The sequence below is a fragment of the Oncorhynchus nerka genome, linkage group LG13 (assembly GCF_034236695.1).
Source record: "Oncorhynchus nerka isolate Pitt River linkage group LG13, Oner_Uvic_2.0, whole genome shotgun sequence".
Lineage (NCBI taxonomy): Eukaryota > Metazoa > Chordata > Actinopteri > Salmoniformes > Salmonidae > Oncorhynchus > Oncorhynchus nerka.
Genome location: NC_088408.1, coordinates 94,066,974 through 94,080,886, shown reverse-complemented (window position 1 = coordinate 94,080,886; position 13,913 = coordinate 94,066,974). Strand labels below are relative to the sequence as shown.

General features: G+C 43.2%; 1 protein-coding gene across 1 annotated transcript in view; it reads right to left on the bottom strand.

Annotated features, from left to right (window-relative positions):
- Window positions 1-13,913, bottom strand: part of LOC115140711 (titin-like) — a 68,298-nt gene that overhangs the window by 14,890 nt on the left and 39,495 nt on the right. Inside the window, exons 4-15 of the mRNA XM_065027015.1 lie at window positions 13,752-13,837; window positions 13,294-13,465; window positions 11,031-11,210; window positions 10,091-10,213; window positions 9,813-9,946; window positions 6,190-6,220; window positions 5,998-6,088; window positions 5,763-5,874; window positions 4,431-5,674; window positions 2,622-2,733; window positions 701-2,529; window positions 16-121 (exon numbers count right to left, since the gene is read on the bottom strand). Coding sequence (XP_064883087.1) covers window positions 16-121; window positions 701-2,529; window positions 2,622-2,733; window positions 4,431-5,674; window positions 5,763-5,874; window positions 5,998-6,088; window positions 6,190-6,220; window positions 9,813-9,946; window positions 10,091-10,213; window positions 11,031-11,210; window positions 13,294-13,465; window positions 13,752-13,837 — 4,220 coding nt within the window. The remainder of the gene's footprint in view (window positions 1-15; window positions 122-700; window positions 2,530-2,621; window positions 2,734-4,430; window positions 5,675-5,762; window positions 5,875-5,997; window positions 6,089-6,189; window positions 6,221-9,812; window positions 9,947-10,090; window positions 10,214-11,030; window positions 11,211-13,293; window positions 13,466-13,751; window positions 13,838-13,913) is intronic.

The window sequence follows — 13,913 nt, the reverse complement described above, 5'->3', positions numbered from 1 at the left end:
CCATAGTATACATACCTCAGCTAACTCCTCTTTGTCGGATTCAGCAACAGCAGCATCTTCTTCTTTATTCTGTTGCTGATGCTCTGCCACTGCCTTCTCTTCAGGAGTCTCCCCCTCGATCCTATACCACACAGAAAGATACTTATTTCCCTCACCAACTTTAAACATCTGCTATCTGAGCAGCTAACCAATCGCTGCAGCTGTACATAGTCCATCTGTAAATAGCCCACCCAATTTACCTACCTCATCCCCATACTGTTTTTATTTATTTACTTTTCTGCTCTTTTGCACACCAGTATCTCTACTTGCACATGATCATATGATCATTTATCACTCCAGTGTTAATCTGCTAAATTGTAATTATTCGCCTACCTCCTCATGCCTTTTGCACACAATGTATATAGACTTTTTTTTCTACTGTGTTATTGACTTGTTTATTGTTTACTCCATGTGTAACTGAGTTATTGTCTGTTCACACTGCTATGCTTTATCTTGGACAGGTCGCAGTTGTAAATGAGAACTTGTTCTCAACTAGCCTACCTGGTTAAATAAAGGTGAAATAAAATAAATAAATAAAAATATATATCCTCAATCCTAAACCACCCAGACATGCCAAAGTGAATTACCTTAAATTAGACAATAGCTATTTAACTGAAATAGCTATGAACACAAAAAAAGCAATATTCCCATTCTCTGTTACCTGATGACTTTCTCTGATTTGTGTTCCTCAGGCTGCTTCTCTGACTCCCCGACAACAGCAACCTCAGCCACCGGGAACCCTTCTTCTTCCTCTTTGTCTTCCTCCTCTACTACGCTCACCTCTTCTGCCACTACATTATCCTCCCCTTCTTCCACTGTGGATTCATTTCCTGTTTCTTCCTCCTCTGCATCTTGTTCCTTATAATCCACAGAGGACTTGCTTCGTAAGGTCTTTCGTTTGGGTGTGACTGGTGCAACTGTTTTTGTCCTGCTCCTCTTAGCTCTAGTTTCCACAACTGGAGGAACTTCCACAACCTCCTCAAGGCTCTCTGCTACCACTTCCTCTTCCTCTTGGCTTGTTGTTGTTGTGGCCTCTCCCTCAACAGCTTTGTCCTGGACTTTGTCTTCTACTTCCTCCTCTGTTGTTTCATCTGGTTTTTCTGCCTCTTGCTCTTCAGGTGGTAAGATCTTCTCCTTTTCCTCAGCAGGTTTCTCAACTGCTGGCTGCTCCTCGTTCACCATCTCCTCCTCAGCCTCAACAGGTTTTGTGAGATGAGTGGATCTTGGTCGTCCTCTTCTTTTCTTTTCCTCCTTAGAGGGTTCTTTGGCTGTTTCTTCTTCGTCTTCATTGGTTCCTGACAACTCCTTTGGAGCCTCCTCCTCGATCTCTGAGGCCACAGTTTGTTTCAAGTCCACCAGCACTGCAGTGGCTTTCTGAAGCTTGAGTGTCTGTGTTGTAATAGTTTCTGTAATCTCCTTTTCTTCCTCTACATTTTCCTCTTCCTGAATTGTTTCTCCCTCCACCACCTTTTCTTCTGCAACACTCTCCTCTTCCACTGGTACAGTTTCAGCTACAGCTTCAGTTTCCTCTTCCTTCTCTTCCTCCACCTTTCCCTCCTCCTCAGTTCTTAGTTCCTCTGCGTCCCTTTCTTCCCCCACACTCTCCACTGTTGCAGCTGCTGCTTCATCCACTGCTTCCTCTACCTTTTCTTCCAAAGCTTCCTGAACAGGTTTATCCAACTCCCCTTCCTTCTCCTCCTCTTCCTCAGGTTCTTTGCAGCCTTGTGTGGATTTGTGTCTGGGATGAGCAAGAGCAGAAAATCTGCCTCTCTCTCTCTTCAGAACTATGGTTTCCACTACCGGTGCATCTTCTTCTTCCTCAGCTGGCTCTTCCTCCCCCTCCTTCTCTTCTTTAGGTTGTTTGCCTCTCTGTGTGTACTTGCGTGTCAGAGTCAGTGTAGCTGGAACACTTTTTCTTCCTCTCCTGAGGACTCTTGTTTCTACCACTGAAGCCTTTTCTTCCACAGCTGGCTCTTTCTCTTCCTCCTCATGCTGTTTGTCTCTTCTTGTGTACTTGCGTTTTGGAGTCGGGGTAGCTGGAACACTTATTCTTCCTCTCCTCAGGACTCTTGTTTCTACCACTGGACCTGCATCTTCCTCATCGGGTGGTGAGATCTTCTCCTTTCCCTCAGCAGGTTTCTCAACCGCTGGCTGCTCCTCTTTCACTGTCTCCTCCTCAGCCTCAACAGGTGTTCTGAGATGAGTGGATCTTGGTCGTCCTCTTCTTTTCTTTTCCTGCTTAGAGGGTTCTTTGGCGGTTTCTTTTTCGTCTTCATCGGTTCCTGACACCTTCTTTGGAGCCTCTTCTTCCACCTCTATCTCCGGTGCCACATTTTCTACCTCCACTTGTGGTTGCAAGGTTTTCTTCAGGTCCACCAGCACCACAATGGCCTTCTGAAGCTTGAGTGTCTGTGTTGTAACAGTCTCTCCAATCTCCTCTCTAAGCTCAGGCTCTACTGCTGTGTCCGCCGTGGCTGTGTGAACAACATCCTGTCAATTATTGAAAAAAGAAAAGAGTGTGTCACTTAAGACTCCTTTACTCCTGGACACTTGTTTACGAATCGTATGAATCTTATTTGTACCTCAGCCAACTCCTTTTTGTCAGATTCAGCAACAACTTCTTTATTCTCTTGATGATGCTCTGCCACTGGCTCCTCTTTGGGAGTCTCCCCCTCGGTTTCAATATCCTCAATCCTAAACAACACAGACATGCCAAAGTGAAAGACCTTAGTTTAGACAATAGTTACAATACCTTCAGAAAGTATTCACACCCCTTGACTTTTCCAACATTTTGATGTGTTAGACTCAATTTAAATTTGGTAACACTAACCTAACTGACTGTCACACCCTGATCCGTTTCACCTGTCTTTGTGATTGTCTTCACACCCCTCCAGGTGTCGCCCATCTTCTCCATTATCCCCTGTGTATTCATACCTGTGTTCTCTGTTTGTCTGTTGCCAGTTTGTCAACCCAATCAGTGTTTTTGTGTCAGGTCTTGCCTTTCCCCAGTCTCTTATCCTGTCCTCCTGGTTTTTGACCATTGCCTGTCCTGACCCTGTACCCGCCCACCTGACCACTCTGCCTGCCCTGACCCTGAGCCTGCCTGCCATCCTGTACCTTTGCCCCCACTCTGGATTACCGACCGCTGCCTGACCTGACCCTGAGCCTGCCTGCCGTCCTGTTCCTTTGCCCCACCTCTGGATTACCGACCGCTGCCTGACCTGACCCTGAGCCTGCCTGCCGTCCTGTACCTTTGCCCCACCTCTGGATTACCGACTGCTGCCTGACCTGACCCTGAGCCTGCCTGCCGTCCTGTACCTTTGCCCACACTCTGGATTACCGACCGCTGCCTGACCTGACCCTGAGCCTGCCTGCCGTCCTGTTCCTTTGCCCCTGTTGCTGTAATAAACATTTTTACTTCGACACGGTCTGCCTCTGGGTCTTACCTTGATTCCTGATACTGACAGAGTGAAAAGAAGAAAGCAGGTACAGAATAAAAAATATTCTGTTTGCAACAAGGCACTAAAGTAATACTTAAAAAAATGTGGCAAAGCAATTCACTTTTTGTCTTCAACACAAAGTGTTATGTTTGGGGCAAATCAAATACAACATATTACTACCACTCTGCATATTTTCAAGCATAGTGGTGGCTGAATCATGTTATGGGTATGGTTATAATTGTTAAAGAACTGGGGAGTATTTCAGGCTAAATTGAATGGGGCTAAACACAGGCAAAATCCTAGAGGAAAACCTGGTTTAGTCTACTTTCCACCAGATATTTGGGAGATTTAATTCACCTTTCAGCAGGAAAATAACCTAAAACACAAGGCCAAATCTACAATGGAGTTGCTTACTAAGAAAAAAAATGTATGTTCTTGAGTGGCCGAGTTACAGTTTTGACTTAAATCTGCTTGAAAATATATATCAAGAATTGAAAATGGTTGTCTAGCAATGATCAATAACCAATTTGACAAAGCTTGAAGAATTTTTAAAACCACAATGTGCAAATATTGTACATCCAGGTGTGCAAACTTCTCAGAGACTTACCCAGAAAAGACACACAGCTGTCATCACTGCCAAAGGTGATTCCAACATGTATTGACTCAGGGGTGTAAATACTTATATAAATTAGATATTTCTGTATTTCACTTTCAATAAATGTGCTAAAATATCTAAAAACATGTATTCACTTTGTCATTATGGGGTATTATGTGTAGATGGGTAAGAAAAATATATATTTAATACATGTTGAACCCAGGCCGTAACATAAGAACATGTGGAACAAGTCAGCAGGTACGAATACTTTCTGAAACCACTGCATTTAACTTTTCATATGTTGTACTGTATTCCATAAACACTTGAAACAAATCAATATTCCCATTCTCTGTTACCTGATGACTTTCTCTGATTTGTGTTCCTCAGGCTGCTTCTCCGTCTCCTCAACAACAGCAACCTCAGCCACCGGGAACCCTTCTTCTTCCTCTTTGTCTTCCTCCTCTACTACGCTCACCTCTTCTGCCACTACATTATCCTCCCCTTCTTCCACTGTGGATTCATTTCCTGTTTCCTCCTCCTCTGCATCCTGTTCCTTATAATCCACAGAAGACTTGCTTCGTAAGGACTTTCGTTTGGGTGTGACTGGTGCAACTGTTTTTGTCCTGCTCCTCTTAGCTCTAGTTCCCACAACTGGAGGAACTTCCACAACCTCCTCAAAGCTTTCCACTTCCTCTTCCTCTTCCTCTTGGCTTGTTGTTGTTGTTGTAGCCTTCTCTTCCTCTTGGCTTGTTGTTGTTGTAGCCTTCTCTTCCTCTTGGCTTGTTGTTGTTGTTGTAGCCTTCTCTTCCTCTTGGCTTGTTGTTGTTGTAGCCTTCTCTTCCTCTTCGCTTGTTGTTGTAGCCTTCACTTCCTCTTGGCTTGTTGTTGTTGTAGCCTTCTCTTCCTCAACAGCTTTTTCCTGGACTTCGTCGTCTACTTCCTCCTCTGTCATTTCATCTGTTTTTTCTGCCTCTTCCGCTTCAACAACAGTTGGGGTGGATTTGCATTTAGGTGTGGCATGGGCAGGAGGAGGGGCAGATCTCCTTCCTCTTCTCAGAACTTTGGCTTCCACTACAGCTGCCTCTACTTCTTCCTCAGCCACCTCTTCCTCCTTCTCCTCTTCCACAGGTTGTTTGACTCTTCTTGTGTACTTGCGTTTTGGAGTCGGGGTAGCTGGTACACTTTTTATTCCTCTCCGAAGGACTCTTGTTTCTACCACTGGAGCTACCACTTCCTTTTCAGGTGGTGAGATCTTCTCATTTACCTCAGCAGGTTTCTCAACTGCTGGCTGCTCTTCTTTCACTGTCTTCTCCTCAGCCTCAAAAGGTTTTGTGAGGCTTCTTTTCTTTTCCTCCTTAGAGGGTTCTTCGGCTGTTTCTTCATCGGTTTCTGCCACCTCCTTTGGAGCCTCCTCCTCCACCTCCTCTATCTCTGAGGCCACATTTTCTACCTCCACTTGTGGTTGCAAGGTTTCTTTCAGGTCCACCAGCAACACAGCGTCTTTCTGAATCTGATGTGTCCGTGTTGTAACAGTCTCTCCAATCTCCTCTCCAAGCTCAGGCTCTACTGCTGTGTCCCCCATGGCCGTGTCAATGACATCCTGTCAAAAACATTTTTAAAAGAGAGTGTGTCACTTAAGACTCTTTACTCCTGGACACTTGAAAAACAAAGACGTATTGTATTTGTACCTCAGCCAATTCCTCTTTGTCAGATTCAGCAACAATGTCTTTATTCTCTTGCTGATGCTCTCCCACTGGCTTCTCTTTGGGAGTCTCCCCCTCTGCTTCAATATCCTCAATCCTAAACAACACAGACATGCCAAAGTGAGTTGCCTTCATTTAGGCAATGTCTATTTAACTGTTCATGAGTTTTACTGTATTCCATGAACATTTGAACCCAAGCAATATTCACATTCTCTGCTACCTGATGACTTTCTCTGATTTGCTTTCCTCTAAGATCTTGCGTTTGAGGCCGCTGCTCCTTCCTCTGGTTGTAACCGGCATTTCTTCATTCTCTGAAAACATTCAACACAAATTGGCATTAGGAAGAGAAGTCTATTGTTAGATTTTGTATGTTATCGCGAAAAATCCAGTAAATGAATCAACCAATACTTGCCTTTCGGCACCCTGACCAGTGTAACTTCCTCCTATGAACAGAGAAATGTGATTGTAGACCATGTGTTAAGAGTGAATAAGGTATAATTTTATGAAAGAAAAACATAATTCCATTGTACACATTGATGTAGTGGTACAAAAAAAGATATGTGGGTTAACTCGGATCACCGGACGCAGTAGAAAATGTATACTCCCTATAACTTTCAATGCACTTTTTCCCCAAAAGGTGGGTAAACTGTCTTGTAAAAAAAAAAGTGGGTAAACTGAGTTTACCATGCGTTTACCCTCCACTACACTAATTGATTGTACATAAGTAAATAATACAATACAAAAATTCATACTGAACAAAATACAGAATATAGAACTATATATATATTTTTTAAAGGTAAGGATGCCACCCAGTTTGCTCACTATCGCCTTATCTTTGATAAACACTGATATTAAACTGTTTTGGTTTTTTTGTCGTCCCATCTCGAGATTTAATTACCGAAAATTGGTCCACACGGACCCAAGCGGGTTTTTAAAAAGCGTTTATCCTTGGATAACCTCTGACTATTACATATCTTAGATGCTTCATCAGAAACAACAACTGTATTATCTCTCAATGCTTTTTGATAGACTAGAATAGACATATCTCTTGTCTGTCTTGGAACATATGAGTATTGGTTCCAATTTCATTAGTATGATTAGAATTCTATATGCCAATCCCTCAGCCATGGTTATAACAAGCAATATCTGCTCTGCTCTGTTCAGAACCACTAGAAGCAGCAGAAAAGGCGATCCAATTTCACCTTTGCTATTCTTATTATCCCCATGCCAAGGCAATTCCTCAATCAAAGGAAATAACACCAATGTACAGATCACTTCATCTCATTATACGCAGACAATATTTGACTATATCTCTACTGGTGCAGGATGCTATACGGTAATTGACTATATCTCTACTGGTGCAGGATGCTATACGATAATTGACTATATCTCTACTGGTGCAGGATGCTATACGGTAATTGACTATATCTCTACTGGTGCAGGATGCTATACGGTAATTGACTATATCTCTACTGGTGCAGGATGCTATACGGTAATTGACTATATCTCTACTGGTGCAGGATGCTATACGATAATTGACTATATCTCTACTGGTGCAGGATGCTATACCGTATTTGACTATATCTCTACTGGTGCAGGATGCTATACGGTAATTGACTATATCTCTACTGGTGCAGGGTGCTATATCGTATTTGACTATATCTCTACTGGTGCAGGGTGCTATACTGTAATTGACTATATCTCTACTGGTGCAGGATGCTATACGGTAATTGACTATATCTCTACTGGTGCAGGATGCTATACGGTAATTGACTATATCTCTACTGGTGAAGGGTGCTATACGGTAATTGACTATATCTCTACTGGTGCAGGGTGCTATACGGTAATTGACTATATCTCTACTGGTGCAGGGTGCTATACGGTAATTGACTATATCTCTACTGGTGCAGGATGCTATACGGTAATTGACTATATCTCTACTGGTGCAGGATGCTATACGGTAATTGACTATATCTCTACTGGTGCAGGATGCTATACGGTAATTGACTATATCTCTACTGGTGCAGGGTGCTATATCGTATTTGACTATATCTCTACTGGTGCAGGGTGCTATACCATATTTGACTATATCTCTACTGGTGCAGGGTGCTATACTGTAATTGACTATATCTCTACTGGTGCAGGATGCTATACGGTAATTGACTATATCTCTACTGGTGCAGGATGCTATACGGTAATTGACTATATCTCTACTGGTGCAGGGTGCTATACGGTAATTGACTATATCTCTACTGGTGCAGGGTGCTATACGGGCAGGAATTGACTATATCTCTACTGGTGCAGGATGCTATACGGTAATTGACTATATCTCTACTGGTGCAGGATGCTATACGGTAATTGACTATATCTCTACTGGTGCAGGGTGCTATACGGTAATTGACTATATCTCTACTGGTGCAGGATGCTATACGGTAATTGACTATATCTCTACTGGTGCAGGGTGCTATACGGTAATTGACTATATCTCTACTGGTGCAGGATGCTATACGGTAATTGACTATATCTCTACTGGTGCAGGATGCTATACGGTAATTGACTATATGCCAGTGTTGAGGTATGGAACTGTTGTTTTTACTCTACCCTCTATAACGGTATTTGAATGTTTGGTTTGTTAAATGTGATACACAACTATGATGCGTATAATGTCCCTTTTTATACTTTACTCCAATTGCTACTTGAGTCATCTCTCTCCCTCTTGCTGCTGCATGCCTACTACAAACCACAGCAAGCCTTGCCTCCTGTCACTCAAGGGGAGAGAAGTTGTTCGACCACGGAGTCACGAGTACCTTCTTGCCGTTCAATCTGCATGGTCAGATGGATGCAACGATGCTGTCACGCCTGCTCCCACTCTTCCCCCCCAGTGCTCAAGGGCACCAGGCTGCCCTGCATTACGCACTCCTGCCACCATCATTACGCACACCTGCCTTCCCTCGTCATGCCCATCAGCAAATTATTGGACTCACCTGGACTCAATCACCTGTTTATTACCTCCCCTATATGTGTCAGTTCCCCAGCTCTGTCCCCCACTGCTGTACTGATTGTCTTGCGTCTGTGTTTTACCCAGTTCTGACGCTGTTCCTGTCCTGTTTTTATGTCTGTTCCGATTAAACGTTGACTCCCTGTACCTGCTTCTCTTCTCCAGCGTCATTCCTTACAGATGCTAGTTTGTCTTTTCTTTCTTTTCGTTGTCCTGTCAAACAACAATGTATTCTATGTGCTTCTATAGAATTAGAACAATCATTCTATTTTCATGATTCCAACAGTAAAATACTGTAAAATATTGTGATATATGATATGTCCATATCGCCCAGCCCTAATCTCTTTCTCTTTCCGTAATTAGATGTTGCTTTACATGTTTTCTTACCTCATGTAGCTAGCTAGCATGTTCATGCTTTGCCTATTTCTCTTTGACTTAGAAGACACTGTTGTATAAACAAAATGCTTATCTATGCCTACACCAGCGTTGGTACAGGGCTGTATTAGATAGCTGTGTTTGCTCTGACTCTAAGTACATTTAGCAAGCCAGCTAATTAGCATTAGGCTAACAATATTTATTTTAGACAACTTGCTAATAAAAGACAAACTAGCAGTAAAAAAAACGAAGTAATAGTGTAATTATAGAACACATGTCACCAACATCTTGTTGCATCTATCCGACCATGCATACTGACTACGCTGCGGAGTGAACTGCAAGGAGGTGCTTGTGACTCCATGGTTGAGCAACTGCTCTCTCCTTGAGTGACAGGGGCAGGGCTTGGTGTGGGAAGTGGCGTGCAGCAGGAGAAGAGGGAGAAAGACGACTCAAGTAGCAAAACGGAGTAAACTATAAAAACTGACATTACACATGCTGGAGTTACATATCACATTTAACAAACTAAACATTGAAATAACATTATAGGAGTTCAAATGAAAACCCAAAACGCTCCGTGCATCAATACCGATATAAAGTAAAACGGTATACCGCCCATCCCTACTTATTTACTTTAAATCTATTGTTAGATTCATAAAACATACCACAATTTCAACGGTGTACTCCATGGCTTCCTGTTCCTGTAAGTGTGAAGTCACTTCCTCCATAACCACCTCGTTTTCAACCACGTCACGGTTCACTACAGAGTGCTCCGTAAAAGACAGGTTCTTGGATAAGGCTGAGGGAAGAAATTCCATTGTTTTGTTGAGAATTGTCTATGTTTAAGGCAGATAATGAGGAGTCAATCTAGCCACCTAAATACAGAAATCAAGACACTTAGGGGACGTGCACATCTTCCATTTGAAATCTGTGATAAACATACTGCTCATGGCCATGGCCTGGATCTTGTTGGCTATGTTGGTCCTCTGGCTGGGTCCTCCAACACTCTCCACTTCCCACAGTAGGTCTCTGTGGGCTGGGTACAGGCTCAGATACTTCCCACACACTGGAGAACAATACAGAGCAGTTGTTAGGAAAGTGGACTTGTATTGTATTGTAGTCTGGGAATTCTGGGACGTTAGGGAAGTCTGGGAAGTCAGGGAAGTCTGGGAAGTCTGGGACGTCAGGGAAGTCTGGGAAGTCTGGGACGTCAGGGAAGTCTGGGAAGTCTGGGACGTCAGGGAAGTCTGGGAAGTCTGGGACATTAGGAAGTCTGGGAAGTTAGGGAAGTCTGGGAAGTTAGGGAAGTCTGGGAAGTTAGGGAAGTCTGGGAAGTCTGGGACGTTAGGGAAGTCTGGGACGTTAGGGAAGTCTGGGACGTTAGGGAAGTCTGGGAAGTTAGGGAAGTCTGGGAATTCTGGGACGTTAGGGAAGTCAGGGAAGTCTGGGAAGTCAGGGAGTCTGGGACGTTAGGGAAGTCTGGGACGTTAGGGAAGTCCGGGAAGTCTGGGACGTTAGGGAAGTCTGGGACGTTAGGGAAGTCAGGGAAGTCTGGGACGTTAGGGACGTTAGGGAAGTCTGGGACGTTAGGGAAGTCTGGGACGTTAGGGAAGTCACGTTGGGAAGTCTGGGAAGTCTGGGACATTAGGGAAGTCTGGGAAGTTAGGGAAGTTAGGGAAGTCTGGGACGTTAGGGAAGTTAGGGAAGTCTGGGAAGTTAGGGAAGTCTGGGACATTAGGGAAGTCTGGGACATTAGGGAAGTCTGGGACGTTAGGGAAGTCTGGGACGTTAGGGAAGTTAGGGAAGTCCGGGACGTTTTGAGATCTCTCAACCACCCTTGTGTTTCTCTGTGTGAACAACTAGTAGAAAAGGTTGATGATTACCTTTGTACATAGCTTTTGAAAGGGGGTATCTCAACCCAAGGTATTCCTCTTTGAAACTGTCAACAAAGTTCTCCAGCATCTGAAGACCCAGACCGTTGCCACGGTGACACTTCCTGACGAATATGGAATCCATGACAGGAATGTGATAGCATTGGGTTAAGAAGGAACTGCACAAGCTGCCTATAGGGAAAACAAATGGAGATGACATGTCAAGATAGCCAGACATACAGTATGTATAGTACAGACAGCATTCATACAGTCAGTGGTATTGTTACAGTTACAGGTATCCTGTGTGTGTACTTCTTTTCTCTCCTTATCCCCTCCTCACAGGTGGCAATCATCATTCCCTAATCAGTCACCAATCAGTCGCTAATCAGAAGACACACCTCCTATTTCATTACCCTATCACATTCCCTTTCCCTTGGTTTAAAAACCCTGTCAGTTGGTTTCTCTAAAGCTCAACCTCTCTGTCATGCAATCGCTCTGTAAATTTCACTTTTGTTTTATCACCTGCATATCACTTTGTCCCCACCTGTGAGTATTGTTGTTTGTTTGTTTGATGGTGGGAAAAGGGGGAACCAAGACAAGTTACCCATGGGCATACACTACCCGTAGGACTACTTTGTCTAAGAACCCTAGGTAGAACTGGCCGGACCACCCACTATTTTTGGTTAGTTTTGGTTAGTTAGTTTTTTATTTTGCTTTCCTTGGGCTAGTCTAGCATTTTAGGGGTGTTTTTGGATATTTTGTTTGCATTTCTTTTGGGTCCAGCTCAGCACCTTCCTAGGACCTTCCCCCTTTACTGTGTGTTTTCAAATAAACCCTGAGTCTGTTTTTGACTGTTACTTTGGTACACTTTGCATGAGTTATGTTACGGGTCTCCCCCCTAGACTGCTGGGCCAAAGGGATTTGTAACGGGTATAGTGTTTGGTTTTTTTTAGGTGAGGGGGGCCTTTTAATTCAATTTTGTCAGTTCTCAATCTCGGGTTGTACCGACAGATGTAATCTATTGAATATCGTTCTAGAATAGGTCTATCCATAAAATGCATCCTCCAATTGCAACCGCTTTCTATTCCCACACCGATTGCCAGCAGAAAATGTTATATTTTTAACACCCTCAAACACCAAGTTAGACATACATACCTCATTTCAAAATAGGCCGTCATCACTGTTAATTGTGTTTTACCGGTGAAAATGATTCCCTTTTCTTGTAGGCCTATTCAAAACAGGCCAAACAGGCCTGATTAGTGTTGCACGCTATTGAGGTTTGGCCACACGAGTGTTATTATGTGGTTCTGTTATTGAAAATAGGCCAACTAATGAATCATTGTGATCTTGCGAGATATTGATTCGGCTTTGAACTTTACTAAAGGAGCACCATTGTGAGAAGTGATAATCTTCTATTTGTAATAATACTAATAAGTGATGAGTATGACTATTAAATGTAGGCAGCAGATCTTGTTGAGGGTTATTTTAAGCGATTTGAGTGCCTTTTAAATGGTGGTTAAAGGACAACGCCATTAACCAAGTGTCCTGTCCCAGAATGCAGTGTGGGTCACATTGTTCTGGGTTCCACTGCACAAGAGGGGGTCCATGGAGTTTTATAAACATCAAGGCAGACACATGGTGAATTTGGATCCTAGATCTCGTTGGTGTGATAAGGTTCATGCAGGGAATCAGTTTGTCTGCGTACGCTATAGAGTGGGGTACGTTTCTGTAAGCCAAGCACTCGGAGAGTAGGGCAAGTGATCTCTAAGTCCATAACAAATTGTTTTTGAAGACATTCTAGCATAGATATTTACAGTCTTTAGTAGGCCATTCTATCGTTTTGATTGCATTTGAGTGGTAATGAAATGTAATTTATTTAGAATTGATCAGAGCACATTTTCCAGAAATATCTCTACCAGCTCCATGTATGTAGGGCCGTTCCCGCGGGTTACAGCAGCACTACAGCCCTGCATGCAGTACGTACGTAGCCAATGTTCACTTCTCATAGATATTTCTGTGAGTTAAGCATTATCTGTGTTATACAACGCACACAATCTTCAGTTTCTGAAAAATTAATTAATTAACGGTCAACCATAGTTATGTTGCTGTTAAATAAACGAACACTTAAAAGCACACAACCTCAGTGCTACCATGTAATATCGCATAAGTGATGAGGATTCTAGCCTAAGATGGGTGCCATGCATCACCAAAAAGGTGGTACTTAGTGGAGGTGGATGATGGTTCGTTACTCACAACAATAAAAGCTGTTTCGTACCTGAAGGTTTGACTGAGTAGAAGCCGACAGCCTGTCCGTCTTTCCAAAGGATCTTGGCGTAGTCGTTCTCTCCGTGGCAGAGGAACGGCAGTTCGCCTGAACTAATCTCCTTGGCTCTGTACACCACACGGTTCAAAACGTACAGAACTATCCGCTCCCCTACGGTCTCCACCTGAAGATAAACACAGAATAACACAACCATGTCAGCACCACTAAGTGTCTCTTAATTCACTGACCCATACGGTCACATCCTCCAATAAGATATGATCAAATTATTATTTTTGAGCTATCTTTGGATGCATCTTATTTTCAAACTATTTAACTTTTATAATTGTGTAACTTTTACAACAATAGTGAAAACTGATGCACGTGCTATTTTGTATATCTCTACAACCGGGTCGTCTAATTCCAACAAACAGCAGTTATTTTGTTTTCAAAGGAGAGGCGACTAATCATACCTCCACAGCTCCATCTTTGTCAGAGTTGGCTGTCTTTAAGATATTCTCCAGTGACCACCATTGATCCAACAGGTACAGCCCCACCGCTAAGAGAAAATACACAAACAGTAGATAAATACAACATATCAACTATATATAAACTCCTTTTGGGGTGGCAGGTAG